The following is a 21857-nucleotide window of genomic DNA, read 5'->3' as shown; positions in this document are numbered from 1 at the left end:
GTTAATAGATTGTTATTATATGCACTTTGCAAAAAAGCTTAAAGTTGTACCCCCACAAAATTCACTCGGGGCTCGACTTCGCAAACAATCGCAACGGAGCTCTTCAATATTTACATTACATATAGACTTTTCCCGAGGGATTATCTCGAATCGAAAGTCCGACTCCTCTGGCATTGGAAAGAACATATCTATCATGAAATGGCAGCTGGAAATTTTACTATTTGATTAAATAAACCTCGCGAATACTTAAACTAAAATAACACGCAATATTACTTTTAAGAAATACATTCCCAACTTAGAGGTACTTTAACAATCAATAAAAAAATCAAACATCAAAATCAATCCAATTTCCGTAATTTTTTAAAAATTCGAAAGTCAGGTAAGTTTTTAAACACCAGAAAATTAGAGTATAACCAAAATTTTAAATATGTCGTCATTAAACAGAAACTTACATTACTTAGAACACTTATTCTGCTTTTTTCTTTTCAAAAATACTGACCTGCACAGATGTCTTCCTGCCATTATTTTAATGGTAACCACTAGAGGTTCTACGTTGGAAATGGTGTCTTTGTTATTGGGATCGAATTCGTCTCTAAAAAATATTCAATCAGTAGAACACGATTCCATGTCCGTGTTTTATTTATTACATCTCCTAGCTTACCTAAACATAAACTCTGGTTTGAGCAAATACCCACATGCCCCATTATCTCTGAACTTGGCTTGGTTTAGCTGCATCGGTTTGTCACCAGTTTGGTAATTGAGGGCCACCATCTGCGAGCCACAGTTCCACATGTTTATAGGGTTGTAGTTGGAAGAGTCTATCCTGAGTCCGTTAGGGTATATCCTGGAAAACTGCACCTGGAACGAACAAAAGCAGCGAGGCGGTTTTGTCGGAACATGTTCTATTATCTAAACGGTACCTGATGATATTTGAGGAAGAATGACTTCTCGGTCTGGCAAATTAATTTCTCCGCTTTGGTCTCGGGAAAAGAGGACATTTCGTAGAAGACAAATCCCCGTCTGGAACGTTCCAGATTGAAGGATATGGAACGACAATAAATGATGATATTGGACAACTCCTTGGCGATGCGATAAGTTCTTTCCATTTCCTTGTGTTGTATATCTTGTTGGGTCGCGATATGGGTCGCCTTTTGGATGGCGCCCAACCATTCCTCTGCCTTAAATCATCCGAAATCGTTATAGTGAATAATTATGAAATATATTACCGGCGTGAAAAAGTAATTCCCGCTTGTCTAATCGTATTTTATTAGTAAAACAACAGTGATCCAAATTAAGAATCGGGTTTCCATACAATTTATAGAAAATTAAAAAAAATGCCTAGAGAAAAGACTACTTATAAATCTAACGCAGTCTCTAGTCTCAAATACCATAAAGTTGTGGAAGTATTCATGATACCTGGTAAACAACTAAACAATATTAAATTATACATGAAGAAATATTGTCCAGGGGGTTAAGGACGATAACAAAAATTAACTTAATTAGTTTGGAATCAGACAAAAACACTCCACATTGATCAGGTACAGAACTTACAGAATTAAACAGGTAGATAAATACTCTGAATTAAAAGAAATGAATGATCGGAGCGAATTATGATAACTATATTCGCGAATGATATAGCAATTTTAATACTGAACAAGAATCAAGAGACTTCAGGCAAGAATTTCACGCTGAAAAGCACACCATTACAATACTGAAAAAAGGAGTTTAAAATACTATAAATAGGAAAATAGTGGCAAATATGTAGGTATGATATATTTAAAATTGAAATGCAAAAACATGTTAAAAATAAAATAAGCTAGCTGAAAATAAAATATTGCTTAGTTGCTTTCTGAGAAGAATATTTGAAATGTCAATGCACAATAACATGCAATGAAGTACTAAAACCAACTTGATTACATTAGATATGTACCAATGCGGCGGAAGATTGTGGAAATTATTATGATTTCCATATTGGGTAAATCGCCCAATGAAAAAACAACTTGTCAATCAAAATTACTGCTACCAATAATATCCAAACTCTTCCAGGAGATTCTCTTAAAATACCTCGAAGTAATTATTAGAACATCACATTATTCGCTGTTGAAAATAAACGAATAAATTACAATTGACGACAAAGAAGCTAAACGCCACATAAAATCAGTATGCAAATTTGACTTACAAATTACTTGCCATTGATAGTTAACTCTAGAATAATTTCGTAAAAATCACTATGACTCTGGATGTCAGCCAAGCTCAAGTGGAAGAACAATGTTAAAATTAAGAGTTTTGCTCTTAATATCTTTAGTATTGGCTTAAAAAGATGTAGTAGATAGACGGCAATCCGAGCTACCTCTACAAAAAAATTGTTATATTATGTTTGCATATATTCTGAGAACATATTCTCGCTATAAATAACAATTTATTGATAAAAATTTGTACAATATATATTAATCAGAATATTTTCCATCATTTTCTACTATTTTTGTCCATCTTTAGGGTAAGGCAACATGGCGATGCCGAATGAACGATGTTGGTTTGACAGCGATCCAACATCGATCCCTTTTCGCACTTCTTCGGCATTTCGAAACCGTGTGCAGTTCGAGGCATGTCACATCGATCTGAAAAAGTGCTAAACACAAGGCATTATGCCTGGTAAGTATGCCAGCTGTGGCAGAACTTCCCGTTCGAATTGTAATAGTGTAACCTTTAAAACTTTTGCAACGCGTCACCAGCGCTAAAAAGGGATAACTTTGTGTCTGTAACTCACTGTTGGTCGCCTTTCTTACAACACGTCTGATAATACGATAGACCGCTACGGTAACAGTTTCAGCAGGTCGTAATAGACTGCTAAACCCGTCATATGTACAGCACGACTTTGTGGCCATGAATATTTAACTTAGGTGATGTAAATATCTCTCCTCGAATAACGCAAAACATTTTGAGTTTACATTTATCGTAATAGATCCACTTTTTATTACCAGTCACAATAATCTTTTTTTTCAGGCAAATGATACCGACTTAAAACGGTCCGAAATGGCATTTTCGGTCAATCCACCTTAGGCATTTTCTCTTCCTTTCATTCTCTCTTTCAGCTGCCATATTAACTGAAGGTTACTTGAAAGCTTGAGTTGGATTTTCGTCCAATAAGTTTTGCAATTCATTGTCTTCAAACTGTTTTGGTCCTCAAGGCCGTGCCTAATCACTGACATCAAGACACCACTTTTAAATTGTTAAAACGAAAGCTGACAATTTTTTACTTCTAAAGGTGTTTGCTGGGCTTCAGCAGCCGATTTTTTTAAATAAAAAATTAAGTAGTATTGGAAATACAATTTTGGACGTTTGGAATTATCAGCATTGCTCAAATGTCACCTGTTCGTCCGTCATGCTGATTATTTCACCTGGGAATATTTCTCCTTCATAAGTAAACACAACAAACTTCTCTTACAACATATGAGAATAGTCGTTTTTTTTTCGTAATGTTCCTCTGTCAATGTAATCAATAAACTCTTGTTCTTTTTCATACAGCAAAATATCCCCATTTTTGTTATATTTTGACACTTAAAAGAATTATTACTTTTTTAATGTTTATGGCTTTTTATAAAAAGAAAATATTGCGGTAGTTACTAAATAATACATCAAATAAATGATACACAAATATTTACCTGTTCTATACCAACAGATGCCCAAGATATATCTAAATTTTTTCAGAACGTTTGTGACACTGTTTCTTTCACAAATCTTTACGAGCGCGCCTGAACAGTTTAAGAATACGTGAACGATCCAACTCAACGTCTAATTAGTTTGGTCATATGCAACCGTGAAGACAACCATAAATTGGTTTAGTTTACTAAAGTGTAGCATTATGAAGAACTTTTATAATCTTTTTTCTCAAGTGGCGCAAAGTAACCCCAGTTTACGGTATATATCTCTGATCAAAATACATGCAAGCATCTAATATAAACAAATTTTAAAACCATTGTAAACTTACGCGGTATAACTGTGAGGAAACACGAAGAGAAATTGCGTAAATAGAAGAATGTAGCCACAATTTGTGTTTAATCAATTAACTGTTTAAGTTTGAGACTTTAAATTGAGACTCTTCAGCTTCTGGAATTTATACTTGCATCGAAACATTACAAAACGTGAACTACTTTTTCTCACAATTTGTAAATATAGAGCTTACTTGTTCTTGGGTTTGAACGGCGATGTCCACGGCAATTAGAGCGGTGGACGGTATTATTCTCAGCACCCATTCGAATCCATTGCGGTCACGATTTTGCATTAGCTCAACAACGGCACCGTTCATGTCGAGGGAGCCTTGAATAACTGACTGTACATGTAAAAACAAGTATTAGCACCATCTAAACCCTACTGCTGAAGGATATAGAAAAAGTACCCCGTCATCCTCTTGTATTGGCCCGGCAACTTCTATCTCCTCGACGTAGGCCGTGGGAAAGTAGAACTGTTTAGCGCCACCATAATCGCCCCTCCACCAACCTGGACTCTCCGCTGGTTTAGTAACATTTGTGATGATAGCATGACAACAGAAAGATAACTCATCGGGCCTCCGGGCAGTATAATCGTATTTTGCCTAAAAATTATTAATATGGTATAATCACAGAGAAAATTTTGCTTTATCGGCAATCCTGGGGAAATGTTTCGCCACGTCCAATATCCAGAGTCACTACTTTGAACTTATTACTTGTTTGAATCACTATATTAAGAGCCGCGGTTATTTTATTGGTTTATTTCATTACTATGTGAAATACAGTACAGTGTAAAGTACAATGCTTTTAGCGTTTTTCTAGTTTTTGTTATTAAATTATAATAAAAATTCGTTCGTTATGATGTATATTCGTTCTATGAAATGTAACAGGATGTACAGAAAGCAAAATGATAAAACATCACTTTTCTTTCAAGAGGTTCGAGACTCTCATTTAAATTTAGATAAGTCATGTAAAAAATCTCAAATTATCTGGATTAAGCATGTGTGGTGTGAGCATTGTCTTTGTACCTGAAATGTACATAGGGCTTTTGTGTATATATAAAAATATACTGTTTTTTTGTAAAGTCCAAGTTGTTACCAACAAGTGGGTGATGGTTGTAAACATATAGAGCAGAGTGTAGATCCAAAATGTGTTCAAATGTCCAAATCAACATTTAAATAGTATCAAATTACATTGCTTTATAAAAACATGCCTATGAAAGTAGCATCAATTTTTAAAGGGGTTAAAATAGATTTAAAATAATTCTTTAAAAAAATTTAAAGAAATATATTTTGGCTAAGTATCAATATGTTGTGACATCAGGCTACCTAACCAAGACAATTTTGATTTTTGTTTTGGATACATTAAAAATCATGGAATAAAAAATATACATGCACATGCTTTAACAATTATGTTAAAAAAAGAAGTTGATTGAAATGTTTGTTTATAATCTGTCATGGGTAACTTTGTAGACTAAAATAAAGTTTATAGAGGTAAAGCAACATATGCAACTCCGCAAGATTGTTTTATTATATTGTACGTAGATCTTTAAATATATCTGCCTTATTTTATTCCTAGATTGTGCCATATTAATACGTCACAGTAATTTTACACATTTTTTAATGTAAATTTAAAACCTTTTTGTTGTATAATACGTTAAAGTTTTACAATTATTGTGTTCAAAAATATGAATGATAAAGTGTATGACATATTTTTAAATTAACGAAGTTATTAGAATTATAACAGTGAAAGATGAGGAATTTGTTTTAAATATAATAAAAAAACAGAACTCCTATTAAAGGTACTAAAGAACATTGAAATACAACGTAAAGAAAAATAAATTTGTTTTGAGAAATTAAGTTTTGTTTTTTATTTCAATTTTATTTATCAATAAAATGTGATGTCCGGGGTTAGTCACATGAGTGAAATCTGTTTAAGAACCAATCAAATGTCTTCATAACAAAATAGTTTTTACAGGTGCTTATAATGCATATTTAAACTAGCCAATTAAATTACTAAAATGGCGATACCAGTATTGTTTGGATATTGGACGTTGCGAAACGTTTCTCCAGAGACATCTATCGATTTTTCCCTCTATTACTCTATGGGTATAATATTAAGGGATAAAGATTATTAAATATTTATCGATATACTAGAAAAAAGTATAAAATAGTGCAACATACCTTAACCGTAATTTTGGGAGTGAATGCTGACGGATCCATATACGATGGTGTATGGTTATAAACAGTAGATTCATCTTGCTCCTGAAAATAAAAATAAATGTTAGATCCGGACAGAAATCCATGGATTTTATCATTCAAATCAATTTAATGGCGAATAAGTTTTACATAATAGTGATGGCTAATATTGAAGAAGAAATTGACGAATGAATGAATTGTGAACAGATTGGAAATTAACAGCTTACTTATTCAACTGAATGAAACTTTCTGAATATGATATGCTGCCAAATTCTAAGACGGGGTGATGAGAATGGAAACAAGTAAAGGTGAATATATAATTAACTAGCGACCCGCCCCGGCTTCGCACGGGTGCAATGCTGATACTAAATTAAATACACTACAGAAAAAATATGAACGTTGTATATAAAAACATAGCGGCCCGCTCCGACTTTGCACGGGCATAAAATATGCCTATGTCACTCAATGAAAACATGATTAAAATCGATCCAGTATTTTTGGTTCATTCATTATTGCCCTTGGCCTGCACGCATTAAATTTGGAGTAAAACAATTCCTCTTCCCCTATACTTACTATGAAGATTTCCTGCTATCTTTGGAATATCTAAATTCATACAATTTTTATTACATTACATATTTTTAAACGCAAATTTTAAAAAATTTGTTTAATTTACATGCTGTAAGGAACCATATTGATCTATATTAATTGCACACTGTATTTAAGGTACTTAATTCGATAAGGATTAATGCCGTATTGCTTAAAATAGCTTCGTAAATAAGCCATTTTCTCACGTAAAAAGTAAACAATAAAAATGGTTCATGTGGGTTATCCCTAAAAGATAAACATATACCATCGCGGACTTTTTTGTAGACCTTTTTATGGTGTACAATACTGTAGTACATTAATTTGATCTAACTCGTAGGGTTAGGCAGCGTTTTTGCTAATTGCTAAATAAGCCTAAAAAATAGGTTAATTTACGACATCACGTTAGAAACCTCTAAAATTAGCAATGTTGCCTTAGTATATTATGCATGTATTATACATATAAACCTTCCTCTTGAATCACTCTATCTATCGAAAAAAACCGCATCAAAATCCGTTGCGTAGTTTTAAAGATTTAAGCGCACATAGGGATATAGGGACAGAAAAGGCGACTTTGTTTTATACTATGTAGTGATATATGATAACTGCATAAAATATTATTGTAGCGTGTGGACGATTTATGTGCACAGATATATGTGTAAATTGTTCAGAATATATATGAGCATTTGGTTAAAATGTGAGAGAAAAAATACTAATTGTTTTTCAGATATGGCATATGCATTTGGGAGAATACAGTAGATTAAATTTAGTTTTATCAATAAAGTAGTAACAACACATATGTCTTTAAAAGGAAATATTGTAGAATACACTATACTTGTATTACTACAGAAGAAACAAAGGAGAAATATACTGACATAAAAATGATTTGGCAAGGAAACACTGCCACGAAAGAATTAAACGTAAAAAAGTAAACAATCTCTCTAATGAAAGTAAAAAACGTTACTTGGATACATAATTAATTAGTTGGTTAATTAGGTGGATTAGCCTTTCAGGGGATACCACTACACAATAAAATGCGCCTAAAACTTTACCTCATAGGTTGTGTGGAATAAAGTTCAATGTATATATAATAAAAGAACTCTAGCCTACAAACTATTATGGCTTTATAATTAACTGTAATATTATCTATAACATTATTTTATTTACATCACAACTTTGTTATATATTAAAGCCAAAATAAACTAAAAATCAAAATTTCCTTAGAAAGAAATATTCCGACGTTTGATATTTTGACGTGAGTTCACTGTTTTATTGAGTATGCTGTAAATCACAAATAGTGGATTTTCAGACAGGTTTAATATGAGTAGAAATTATTGAAGAAAATATGTTGATCTAGTTTTTATGGTCATCTCAGTGCATCCAATTCACCAAGATGGCCAACTAGGTAAATAACTAATAAAGTTAAAATATCTACTTAAAATTCTACTAGCTTCTACGAATCTGTGAAATCATCATTCCATACTTATAACGACGGGAACTTATAAACAAGAACCAATCACTATTACAATATAGGATTACGGATTACTCCGTTATTTACACTGTTTATTTGCGTGTTGCAGTTTCCTAGTCTGGATATTATTTAACATTATTTTTCATCAAACACAAAATTGGGATAGTTTGACGGTACATAATCTCTTTTTAAAGAATAACTTCGTTCTTCACTTGCTTAGAAGTAAGATAAGCTTCAAGTCTGCACTTACCGCATAGTTCAGATCTTGATAGCATCATCTGACTATACAACTTGTTCTGAAAAATAGCGATACATCATAATATTTTTTCACTTTATGTTGTAAGAAAAGCAGTTGAGTTCTACTTAAAAAAAGCTCCGAATTTTTTCAGTCTCAATGTATTCATTATTTACGTAAATCATTTCAACCGAATGATATAGAATCTACAATAGATATAAATCTTCCTAATGAGCCCAATGTAGCTGTAAATCTGATTTTTCCAATGAAAGTTGCCACAGAAATTGACAACCTCAATCCTAAAAATAATTGGAATTGATGATATTTCACCTGGGTTATTTAAAGAGCTGCCACGAAAAGCAATAATCATGTTGACATATATATTTAATGCCTGTTTGAGACTGAATTGAACAAAGTCTTAAGGTTGCTAGAATAATTATGCTTAAAAAACCTAACAAACCGGTAGAACAAGTTGGATCTTACAGTCCTATTTCGATGTTATCTGCGATATCAAATTTATTTGAGAATCTCATCTCCCAGTCAAAATGTATTAAACCATTTATAGAAATACCAAATTTCCAGTTTTGATTTCGGAATCACCATTCGACAATCGAGACCAAGTGCACAGAGTAACAGCGGTTGTTGAAAAGGCATTCGAAGAAAAAATACTGCCCTACAATATTCCTGGATGTCTCACAAGCTTTTGACCGGGTATGGCATTTGAGATTAACCTACAAAATGAGCAAATTGATAAGGCGGAATTACTATCGACTGCTGGCATCATATCTTTTCGAAATATAATTTTGAGTTTCGCATAAGGTGGCATTCTTAACTCCTAAACTCATTTTGGCTGAAGTTCCACAAGGCAGTATCTTGGGACCATTTCTACACTGCTTGTATCCCAACAATAAAAGAAACAGTAACTTGGAACATTTCGTGACGACACAGTTATAATGGCAAAAGATGTATCTCTGTCTGAGGCTATAGAACAAGTATAAGTAGTGGTCAACAAGATCTACAAATGGACTAGAGACTGGATAATACAGTTTAATAGCTCCAAATCTGTTCGTGTTAATTTTGCGTTACGGCGAAATGACAACAACTTAATTATATCACTTGACAGATGCCCGATTCCTCAAGCAGAATCAGCTAAATACCTCGGAATATATCTCGATGGTAGGTTAAACTCGAACATCTCACATCATGTGAGACAAAAAGTAGAGCAAATTAGACTCAAAGTCAAGCAACTGTACTGGTTAGTCGGAAGATACTCTCAACTTGACCTAAAATCAAAGAGATTAGTTTATCAGTCAACCATAAAGCCTATCTGGACCTATGGGGTTGCACTAAAACATCAAACCAACTAGTAATCCTACGCATCCAAAACAAAGTTCTACGATTAATTACCAATGCTTATCGTTATGTAACCAAAGAAAAGCTGCACCATGATCTCGGGATCAAATGGATACAAGAAGTGATCCAAGATTTCGCCCTAAAACATGAAACAAGGTTAAATCACAGCAACGCGGAAGCAATACAGCTACTGGACAACACGCAAGAGATCAGAAGATTGAAGCGAAACAAACCACACGAACTAGCTTAGTGTATAAGTGTATTTTTAACTTTAGCTTAAGTAGATTAGTTTTATTTTAATTTAGGAAATATATATTGATGTATTATTAATCCCGTACACGCCTTGCTTGTATATTAACGCAAGTAAAACAGAACAGTAGTAATACATTAATTTGTGAATTAAGATTGTTCTAAGCATATCGAATGTAAGATGTAATAAATAAAAAAATTATGCAAATGTAAACAATAAACTTCTGGACGTAGAAAGGAGAATAATAATAATCTATTATCGAATACCACACGGAAAATAATCTCTCAGGAATGTAAATTACAGTGCGCGGCTTCGGTTCTTAAAACGTTTTTTTATGGTCATTTAAATCGATGATGCCTTTTGGGCCTTAAGACTCGCGACCCACACTTTTAAATATCACGAAACCTCGAACGTGGACATCATAAAAATAATCGGTAAAGAAATCCCCCTCAATATCTGAAAATATCAACAAAAAAAAACCTCGGTCACAGTTTTATTGATATAAATCACCATATAATTCTTTTGTATACATGGTTACCAATCCTAAATTATTAATGTTATACCACCTTTGCCTTTATAAGGGTAATTTTCCTTTCCATTTAATTACAATGAAACCTACCAAGAATGAGAAGCACCAGAATAGGTCAAATAAAACCCATTATATTCTAATTTTCTTTGTTTCCTTCTTTGTTTGATCATTAAAAATGTATCAAGTAGTCTGATAAAATCGTTGAATTTTGGCGTTAGAATATGACCCTTCACTGGTAGAATAAAACTGAATTTAAGTATTAAAATACTTTAACACGTAAAATACTTTTGTTTCACTTAAATAAGTTTTTTTTAATTTTGAGTTAAAAAAATTACATGCTAAGAAAGTTTTAAATGTGATTGTTGCTTTTCATGACATTTACATTCTAAGTTGTTGTACATTCATGAGATGTCTCATATGTTTTGGCTTTTCTGTTTAAAAGATCCTAACGTCATGCTGCAGAAGATACCATTGATACAGTTTTAGACCTCCTGTAACGAAGCAAGATCCCGAATAAGATCTTTCAACTCTGTTTGGTTCAGTCTGTGCGGTTGATCATGTCCTTCCTTAGGGTTAAGAATCACGAGATATTTGAAAGATGACGATTTCTAGTTAGTATCAGCCAGCATTCGGTAAACTTCGGCCGTTTCCGCCTGATTTTGTGACATTTGTCCGACTGGTATAAAACTGACTCAAGGGAATACAGAATGAGAAATACAAAACATTAAAACGAATGTATGACACTTGGGTAACTTATTTCTATTAAAATCAGATACAAATTGTAGCCAAACAATAATGGATCTCAATAGCAGTGGCAATTTGGAAATATTAGACTTATTGACTCATATATTCAGCAAACAAACCGATTAAATTCCACAGATATAAAGCATAAAAATGACGCTACAAGAGTTGAAGCATCGGTAAATAAGATCAGAAAACAGAAATAAGAATTTGGACAGAAATAGGATTGAATGTTGTCCGTTGAACAATGTAATAGAAGAATATGAGATATCAGACGATGAGTTCAGTTAATATGTTAAGTTTGGTTGACTATAAATAATAAATTATATCTGTTGTCTTACATATTGTTTTATTCTATCTTTTTTTTCGTTTCAAAATTATTTTAAAATTAAATATGTTTATAAAAGGTTCTTCATATTACAATTATTATATTATAAAAGATGAAAATTGTGCTAAAAACATTTTACTTGAGTTTCAACGGAAATTTTTAATATAATCTTCAAATATACGTATAATTTACTGCTTGCACGATTGACTGCTGGAATCATATCTTTTCGAAAAAAAATTTAGCCTCGCATGAAGGGACATTATCAGCACTTAAACCTATTTCGACATGAGTTTCACAGGGTAGTGTCTTGGAACCACTCCTGTATCTGCTCTATACTGCTGATATCTCAACAGCAAAATAAAGAGTACTTGGAATATTTGTCGACGATACAGTTATCATAGCAAAAAATGTATCTCTGTCTAAGGCTGTAGAAAAAGTACAAGTAGCAATCAACAAGATCAACAAATGGGCTAAAGACTGGAATATACAGCTTAATAGCTCCAAATCTGTTCGTGTTAATTAACAACTTAATTATATCACTTGACGGATGCCCGAGTCCTCAAGCAGAATCGGTTAAATACCTCGGAATATATCTCGATTGTAGGTTAAATTGGAAACATCATGTTAGATAAAAAGCAGAGCAGATTAGAATATCAAAGTCAAGCACCTGTACTTGTTAGTCAAAAGATACTCTCAACTTGACCTAAAATTAAAGAGATTGGTTTATCAGTTAATCATAATGCCAATTTGGGACCTATGGGGCGCAAATACGGGGTTTCACCAAAACATCAAACCAACTAGTAATCCAACCTACCCAAAGAAAAGTTCTACAATTAATTACCAATGCTTATCGCTACCTCGAAATCAAATGGATATTCGAAGTGATACAAGATTTCGCTGTAAAACATGAAATAAGGTTGCTAAATCACAGCAACGTGGAAACAATATAGCAATTGGACAAAAGCGAACCAAACTACACGACTTAACTTATTCTTAACTTTTACTTAAGTAGATTAGTTTTATTTTAATTTGGGAAATACATACTGATGTATTAATCCCGTACTCGCTTTGCTTGTGTAATGCAAGTACAACAGTACCATAGTAATACATTAATTTGTAAACTAAGATTGTACTAAGCATATCTAATGTAAGATGTAAATAATTTTGAAAAATTATACATATGAAAGCCATCCACATTTTTGTTGTAATTATATTTTGTAGGAAGTTAGAAAACATTTTCTAGTACATGATGACGAACTTTGATGAAATATTTAATATCAAACCTAACATTTCTGAATTATCTTACAACAAAGCATTCCTCAATTGTTCCCATGTTATTATCGCGCGACACAACCGTCTCCTTGTTCCATTAAAATACGTCTCGTATCTAAAGCTTTCGGGGATTAGAAACATCGGTACCGAAGCGCCAGAGGAGGAGAACAACGAGAGAATCTTTAGGTCACGTAGATTCGTTCCTGCGGTACCGGCGTCTAAAAAACCTGTTAGGCGAAGATGAAGCGTAGCTGGAAATAAGGATGGACACGTTGGCGGGCCTGGCGCATACAGACGCAGCGGCAGACAGCTATCGAAACTGCTTTCAGGAGAGGTAAAAGACACAGAATCATATCCTACGATGCATAGAACAGAAACCGAGGGGGAAAGGGAAGGGAACCACGTATACTATTTTAATAGGGTATGTATTGGAGCCCGCTATGTATCGAAACTGGCCGGAATGCCACACAGTTAACTTCTTTACAACATACATTTTTCGCTACTCAATGGATGCCCACTTCATTATTTCTGCAAAAAGATAAATTTGAAATAAAAATTGACGTTTAAAGTAAAGCAGTGCGCTAAAAGTAAAAAAGTGCGCTAAAATTCTCCAAAAGTGCGCGTGACAAGTGATTGAGGGGTAGGTAGAATCCAACGAACTACGGCAGCCATTTTTATTTTTACCCTGGCACTGGTACGAAACTTGTGATTGTTTATATCTGGTATCCGATGTTATTTATTACTTTATATTTATTATCATATTATGTTCAGTATGTCAGTTCTAATGTGAAGAGACATATGAGGAAAATTCACCCAGGTGCGTATCTATTAAATTCTATGCCAAATTCATTATAATTTAGACATAATTCATTCTGAGAAAGTAAAAGTTCGGATAAATAGGTCTCGATGTCCTTGTATACCATTAAACAAAAAACAATGAAGTATGACTGGCTTGAAGATTTTGAGATGTAGAAAGAACAACTAAATCCTCATTTTTAAGATTGGAGGGAACCAAGTGACACAGATTATCTTTTTTGCACTGTAAATCCACTTAAAGGTAAAAGTTCAAAGAAAACATCCTATACTGATCTACCATCCAATGTCCCATACAGAAAAAATCCTGTACCTGCTCTTCCTGTATTGGAAAGTCAGTTACTCTCTCAAGGTAGCTATCCATCTATATCCGTCAACTATATCACCTCGTCAACTCTGAAGATCTCAATGAATTAATAAGAGCAAAAAATAAAGTCTTCCAAAAAAAATAAAGAGTTATTGGCATCGCGGTTAAAACAATTGAATATACTTGATTCTGATGTTCGAATATCCCATCAAAGAAGGAAGATGGACTCTGTTTTTGTCATGACGTTAAAAGTTTATTTAAAGAAATAGGTATTCCTTATACAACTGAATGGTGCCTTTTTATTGATAATTCAACAAAAATCCTAAAAGCTTTTCTACTACAACAATGGAAACAAATTTCCATCTATTACATTGGCATATTCCACACATCTCAAAGAAAGTCACTGGAAACTTCAAGATGGTTTAAATGAAATGCAAGGTGGATGGATACACTAAATACTCTTGTTATGAATGATCTCACTATCACTAAAAACATTGGCCTGAACGTACTAAGTACGAAATAAGAAAATGCAATATTAAATGAAAAATAATTATCAATCCTAAAAATATATTAATGCCGCCATTGCATATTAAATTGGTCTTATTAAACAATTTGTAAAGGCTCAAGTCATGAGTTTGAAGCTTTCAAATATTTGAAGATTTTTTCCAAAACTTTCAGAGGCAAAAATTAAAGCTTAAATCTTTGTAGGCCCTCAAATAAAAAAATTATGGATTGTGATATTTATCTCGGTTACTTAGCAATCAGGAAAAAAAGCTTGGAGCAATTTTCAGCATGTGTGGTGTCCTTGGTAACCATAGAGTTGAAAATTATCATGAGCTGATTACTGATATGATTTAGAATTTTTGCATCAACGGATGTAGAATGAGTCTAAAGATACACATGTTACATTCTCATTTGGATAAATTTAAGGGTAATATAGGAGCTTATTCAGAAGAACAAGGGGAACGCTTCCATCAATACATAATGGAATTGAGAGGCGTTACCAAGGCCATTACACTGAAAGCATGATGGTGGATTATATCTGGGGGTTGATAAAATCAACTCCTGTTGAACATGACAGAAAAAATAAAACTGTTCATTTTTAAACATTTGGACTCTATTTTAATGACACATTTTATACATTTTTATTGAGTTGAATTTTAGCATTTTTTTCACACATAAAATCAAATGCACAATAATTTCTTGGTCTTATTCTTATTTCTAGTTATACGAGCAATTAGTAAGAAAAATTAGGTACACATGTCCCATGCATAAAAATGCTATAGACCGGTGTTATTCTCTCTACTTTCAACAACTAATGTAATTGCTTCAGGTCCCTCTCTCAAAATTAAAACTCCTTGAATGGAGTAAACTGACTCTAAAATAGACTTCTTAAAATCACTTAGTTCAGTTTTCGATAAGAAATCCAGAGGTTCAGCGACGGAATTATAGTTTTATCGCAACAACGACAAAAGCAAAAGTTGAAAAGCATGAAAAAACCACCTATTTCTTCAACCTATTACTTCGCAGAGAAAATTGTAATTAATTGATAAAAAAACATTGTTATACCAAGTTAAAGACATCTACAAGATTATTTGATAATATTGGAAACAAACTGAAAAAATAATGAAATAATAAAAATTCATGGGCTTCCGGCCGGTTCGTGGACATAGACGGTCCACGATAGGGCTTTGCATTCCGGCCAAGGGTTAAAAAACTTCATCAAGGGAGTTACAGACTGTGATTTTCGTTTGAAAGGCCGATTGCGCAAGGTGTTCTAACTCAGTTTAGGTACGGACGCGCCAACAACAGGTAGAACGAGCCCGTCGTGCACTAGGAGCACGCAAGAAGCCATTGCACTCTGACGAACATGGTCTAGGACCGTAGGGTCGCGAAGGGTCGACGTTGCACAGGTGTCTTTTTTGTCGAACGGTACTTAAAGGGACCAGAGGGGTGAAGAAACATGCGGGTGGAAACGGTTTTATTGGTAAGTCGATACTATTCCTTTTTTTCTACTACTCTCACTTTTTCACGCAGTCTTTGTAACGATTTTCGTTTTTTTTTTTAATGAAACAGTTCAATTGTTTTTGTTTATATTGAATTGTATCGCAAAGATAAAGTATACACGCCAGTTCTGCAGTAAGTTAATTATTATTCAACTAAACGACCTCAGCATCAGCATAAACAGGTATTTATTTTTCTAATGATTGTATCGCAACTATGACAATTTCAGGCGTTATTCTAGGGACTCGAACGTTCGTTAGATATATTTCTACGGATTTATTATTCATTGATATTGTGTGTTTATATATTCAAAATTGTTTTATTTTGTTGATATTAAATATATCGCGAAAGAGTCATAATATATAGTCATGTTAAAATCTAAGATATGCACAAGGTTTCATAATATTTATTTCTTTTATCAACTCAAATCTACGGTTTAACAGGTCAATTGAAAATTCGCCGGCCCTTCAGATAATTCCCTTCAAGGGTGATACACTGATTATAGCGACCCTCCAACTTTTCGATACAATTTTTGTAGTACGATTTGTCCTTTGCTTCAAAATACGAATCAGTTTCGGCGACCACTTCTTCATTCGACGAAAATTTCTTCCCACCGAGCATTCTTTTGAGATCTGAGAACAGGAAATAGTCGCTGGGGGCCAGATCTGGAGAATACGGTGGATGAGAAAGCAATTCAAAGCCCAATTCATGGATTTAAATGCGGCCGAAAATTAAAAAAAAATTAATTTAAATTAATTTTCGGCGATTTCGTCCTTCAAACGGCCCAATAACGTTATGTTAGAGTCGCTGTTGATGGTCCTTCCTTTTTCAAGGTAGTCAATGAAAATTATTCCATGCGCATTCCAAAATACAAACGCCATAATCTTGCCAGCCGATTGTTGCATTTTCTCACGCTTTGAAGCGGGTTCATCGTGTTAAGTCCACTCGGATGACTGCCGATTGGACTTCGGTGTGAAATGATGGAGCCATGTTTCACCCATCGTCACATATCGACGCAAAAACTCGGGTTTATTATGCTTGATCATCTTCAAACACTACTCCGAATCATCAACTCATCGATGTTTTTAGTCAAAAGTGAGCTCGCGCGTCACCCACTTTGCACAGAGCTTTCTCATACCCACATATTCGTGAATAATATGATGTACACGTTCAGTTGATATCTTTAGAGTGTCTGCTATTTCATTCACTTTCAATTTACGGTCATTCAAAATCATTTTGTGGATTTTTTTAATGTTTTCGTCGGTAACAACCTCTTCTGGGCGGTCACTGCGTTCATCGCCTTCGGTGCTCATTTCACCACGTCTAAACTTAGCATACCAATTCTTGATGGTTAATTGTCCTGGGCTAGTGCCCGGAATCTCGGCATCAAGCCAAGTTATTGCTTCAACTGTATTTTTTGCGTTCCAAAAGCAATATTTTATCAACACGCGAAATTCCTTTTTATCCATTTTTTTCACAATAACAAAATTTGCTTAACTAAAAATGCTACAATTCACAAACTAATGATCCGACAGCTGTCAAATTTATACACGCATCTTTTGAGTAAAGCAAGTAAAACTATAACAAAATTTGAAAAATGTAAAAAAGTGGTGAAAAATGTATCGTTGTTTCGAAGTGTCGAACTTGTGATATCATATCAATCATCTTAAAAAAAGTAATTTATAGAAAAATGCATTCAAAGTTTCGTTTATTACAATTCAAATTACAAAAAATACTCTTAAGGTCATATTCTTAATGGGTTAAGATTTGCAAATATGGAAAAAGTGATATATTAAAAATTAATTATATTTATGTTATATTTGTGTTTTTTAAGTTGTGAGCAAAATCTATATTTTTTTGTGGTAGTACTATTTTATCACTAATAATATAACATTTATAAATTATCTTATTTTGTTGTTATTAAATATATTAAGGTCGTATTTACAAAATAAAATGTTATAGATAATAATGACTCGATAATAATGATAAAGTGGTTTAAATTTGCAATTTCAATTGTCAACCACCATTTCTTTCTGTGGCGATTTTCATTTGTTTTTATTAGAAATATTAATCAATTATATTCGAATATAAATCTATATAAACAGACAATATTTTTTATTAAGCCGAATCCAATCAATCTCAATAGATGCAACAGATTTTTTGCACAATTATCATCACTGTGTTGATATATATATATATATATATATATATATATATATATATATATATATATATATATATATATATATATATATTAACTTGACTACAAGATATTAAAACAACAGAATTCTCAATGTATCCTTTATCCATAATAAAAAATGACAAAAATATAACAAGGAGGTTTAAATTTGCAATTTCAATTGTTTTCTAGTAACCATCATTACTTTTTATGACGATTGTCATTTGTTTTTAATTAAAATATTCAACAATTATTTTCAAATATAAGTATATATAACTAGAGGATATTTTTTCTTAAGTCGAATGAAATCTCAATAGAAACAACATTTACAATTATCATCATTGTATTGATATTTATAATTTTATTTTTCTTGGAGTAGCATTATTTTAACGCTACGATTTCGTTGTTATTAAATATATTAACGTCGCATTTGTAAAATAAAATTTTATAATAGAATACAGAATATTAAAAGGTTGTCCGCAATAAAAATAAAATTTGCAATTTCAATTGTTTTCCAGCAACCACCATTTTCTTTGTGACGATTTTCAATTACTTTTAATCAAAATGTTCATAAATTATTTTCGAACAAAAGTCTAAATAAACAGACATTATGTGTCCTAGACACAAGTACAAATCGACGTCATATAAAAGTCACGACACGGCACCCGCCAAGAAAGCGAAAGTACCGCCGGTATTTTCTAAAATTTCGTACTTTCACCCGTCTCTCGCGGCCGAAACGAAATATCGACACGATCGTCATTTTTTTCTCAGCTGGCGACGCTGCTAAACGCCGTCCTATCGCTTCCTCTAACGGCGGAGAGCAAACGGACGAACGCCACCAACGCGAGGCAGGCGCAGGATCCGAAGCTGCCCACTTTGACACAACCGGCCGCTGCGGCCAAGGACCCACTCACTGACCAGACCGAAAATATCCGGCAGATTATCGCCGCGGAGAAAAGGAGCCACGAGCAGCAACAGAGGGGCAAGGAACTGAACCTGTCGAACTTGGCTAGGAAGCCGGAAGCGTCCCTCGTTGATGTCGGGGAGGAGAGGTACGTCAGCGTGGAGGAGTTCCGCAACAAGTGCCAGCACTTTTCAAGGTACCGTATAAAATCTTCCGACCCCCATCTCACAGATTAAGAACGAATTTGAATTGTAGATTATTTGGGCTTGGCAATAAATTCCCTGATACTCACAGTACAGCGTCTACGATGACCTCCAGCAAACCCGAAACTAGCACCGATAAACCCTCGATCATTGAAGTCACCAGAAGACCCGTTTACATAAGAAATAAACCGACCTTTATACAAAAGACCAACGGCGGTTTTTACGTGACAGCAACATCGGCTACTCGAGGTCATATCACACCATCACTTGCACCACCGCTGAATTCAAAAGTCGATTTGTTACAGATGAAATTAGCACAACGAAACGACCACACTGGATGAGCAGCACCGTTCCTCCTGCACCAAGCGCAGCCTATATTAGCTCTACAGGGCCACCAATAACGAGTACCATACAGACGATTAAAACGTTCCTTGATGACGCCAACAATCACGTTGATAAAGACATACTTTCACCGATTAAAGTTAGATATACCAAGTTCGAACCAGTTATTCTGCAAAAAACTATTTTAAGCGATGGAAGGATACTGTATCACTGGCATAAAAGCCTCCCCACTACAGCCATTGGTATACCAGGTAATTATCGTGAAGATAATTGCAGAATGTTGAAATTAACGTACTGTATTTAATTAAAGCACCGATAGCTCAAATAATACCACCCTACGAGGTATCGCCAGAATTATTATCAACCACCAAAAACACCGCTCAAGAAGCCGGAAACACAGCGGAAACCACCACGACTACCACCACGACCGAAAAGTCTAGCTGGTTGTTTGTACCCTTCAGCAGTTTCTTTGGTGGGTCCCACGAAGACGAAACAACAGTGAGTATATAAATAAATAAACCTAACTAGAAAAAATATTATGCTGCAATTTATTAGGTTGAAACTACATCACCAACAACCCCCACAAGTTCTCCCAGTCCTCAAACCACCGCTTCCAACGTCTCAGTTAAATTGACCGCAAATAACCCAAGTACCGACGATGTAAAATTACAGGTAGTATATTTTATATGAAAAAAAAAACACAAAATAACAATATTTGTTTCAGCATCAATTTAAATTTGTTATTCCTGTTCATTATGATGACATTGACGCTCAAAACAAGCCTCCCGAATACGACAGCTATCAGCAGTACCTTCCCAAACGTCCTGCCACCGCTGTTACCGCTCAGCCACCATCACTTCCGATAATTAAAAGCCTGGCGGTTCCTCAGAGATACGGACTGGCATACACTGCTCCTGGATATGGCCTTGCATTAAACAGTGGTTTGTACAACAGATACCCAGTTAACTATGCATCACCATATCCTACCATGACACTAGATAAACAAGGCAGGAATATAGAGGACGTGGCTATAGAAGAATAAATAATAATACTAATTAAAAGGACATTATCTACCTCATAAATAAGACTGACTCCTAGTATAATTATTCATAGAATTCATTCTAGATCTTTTTTATAAACTTGTATATTTCTATTTAGTTGGTAAGTTTTAGGTGAATCCTCGTACTAGGGTAATGGGAACTCAAATATTTTCTTATCTCTGTATAAAAAAAATACTCGTGTATCTTTTGAAGATATCACACATGGCTGGAATGGTGCAATTTAAACTTTATATACTTTATTAACTGTTACTAATGTTCTAGTTACTAAAATTAGGTAATAAACTATGTTTAGAGTTTATCAATGTTTTGTTCAATTTAGATGTCTTTTTTATTGTAAATTTATTCAGTAGGTTATTTTCGATTTTGAATTTTAATCGTTGTTACTGAGCTTAATGTTAATGCGCACTTTATGTATCCTTATATGTTTGTATTGTATTATTTAATCGACCTTTTAAAACTATTTGTAAATTCTAATACCCATATTCTAAAAATAAAGACATTAAAGTCTATATTATTGTTTAAATTAAAGTTTTTTGATAAATTGTTTAGTGATTCCATAAGGCGCGAATAATCAAAAATACTTCCATATCATGTGTGAAATTTCACACATTTTTCCTGGAGATAATTCTTTATATTGAATTCTGATGATTTTTTAGGCAAGTACAAGCGGATGTATATCGCCTCCTGCGACTAATATACGACTGGTAATTAAAATAAACTCGTAGGGTAGATTCCTTTCGGTTAACATTTCCTTTAGGTTAAAATTCGAACAAATTAGTAGTATTGTTAGTACCTTGGTGGAGTCAACAATTCCCTTGTTTTCACCTGTACATAAATCAAATCTAACGTAACCGATTATTCCATGCATATAAAGCCAAGGATTCTTTAAAATTCCTCGAATCAAACAAATGATCAAGAAAAGAAGAAGTACCTTAGTTTATTCGAATTGGTGCAGAAGCTTTTAGATACGGATGTAAGACACCAAAGGACTGAAATAGTTCGGTAACTTGATATTACTGAAATTTAGAAGTCATGGAGTTGTAAAAACCCTCTTTCTTATTCTAGTTTACTAGAATTTAAGCAGAAGCTTCGCAACTCA

The 21857-nt window shown here is 33.7% G+C and overlaps 2 protein-coding genes across 2 annotated transcripts in view; one reads left to right on the top strand and one right to left on the bottom strand.

Annotated features, from left to right (window-relative positions):
* Positions 1-21857, bottom strand: part of sl (small wing phospholipase C gamma 1) — a 29268-nt gene that overhangs the window by 1975 nt on the left and 5436 nt on the right. Inside the window, exons 15-20 of the mRNA XM_076407183.1 lie at positions 6170-6250; positions 4397-4591; positions 4184-4330; positions 921-1178; positions 662-858; positions 500-592 (exon numbers count right to left, since the gene is read on the bottom strand). Of these exons, the coding sequence (XP_076263298.1) occupies positions 500-592; positions 662-858; positions 921-1178; positions 4184-4330; positions 4397-4591; positions 6170-6250 (971 nt within the window). The remainder of the gene's footprint in view (positions 1-499; positions 593-661; positions 859-920; positions 1179-4183; positions 4331-4396; positions 4592-6169; positions 6251-21857) is intronic.
* On the top strand, positions 15887-20886 carry LOC143198159 (uncharacterized). The gene is made up of 7 exons (XM_076407213.1): positions 15887-16052; positions 19020-19348; positions 19408-19604; positions 19661-19948; positions 20008-20195; positions 20253-20369; positions 20422-20886. The coding sequence occupies exons 1-7, from the start codon at positions 16029-16031 to the stop codon at positions 20737-20739; spliced, it is 1461 nt and encodes a 486-aa protein (XP_076263328.1). The 5' UTR covers positions 15887-16028; the 3' UTR covers positions 20740-20886.

The sequence above is a fragment of the Rhynchophorus ferrugineus genome, unplaced genomic scaffold, assembly GCF_030347505.1.
Source record: "Rhynchophorus ferrugineus isolate W39M unplaced genomic scaffold, kcgeb_rfMv2 rfM6, whole genome shotgun sequence".
Taxonomy (NCBI): domain Eukaryota; kingdom Metazoa; phylum Arthropoda; class Insecta; order Coleoptera; family Curculionidae; genus Rhynchophorus; species Rhynchophorus ferrugineus.
The sequence above is the reverse complement of the archived record's forward strand: the minus strand, read 5'-3'. Positions and strand labels throughout refer to the sequence as shown.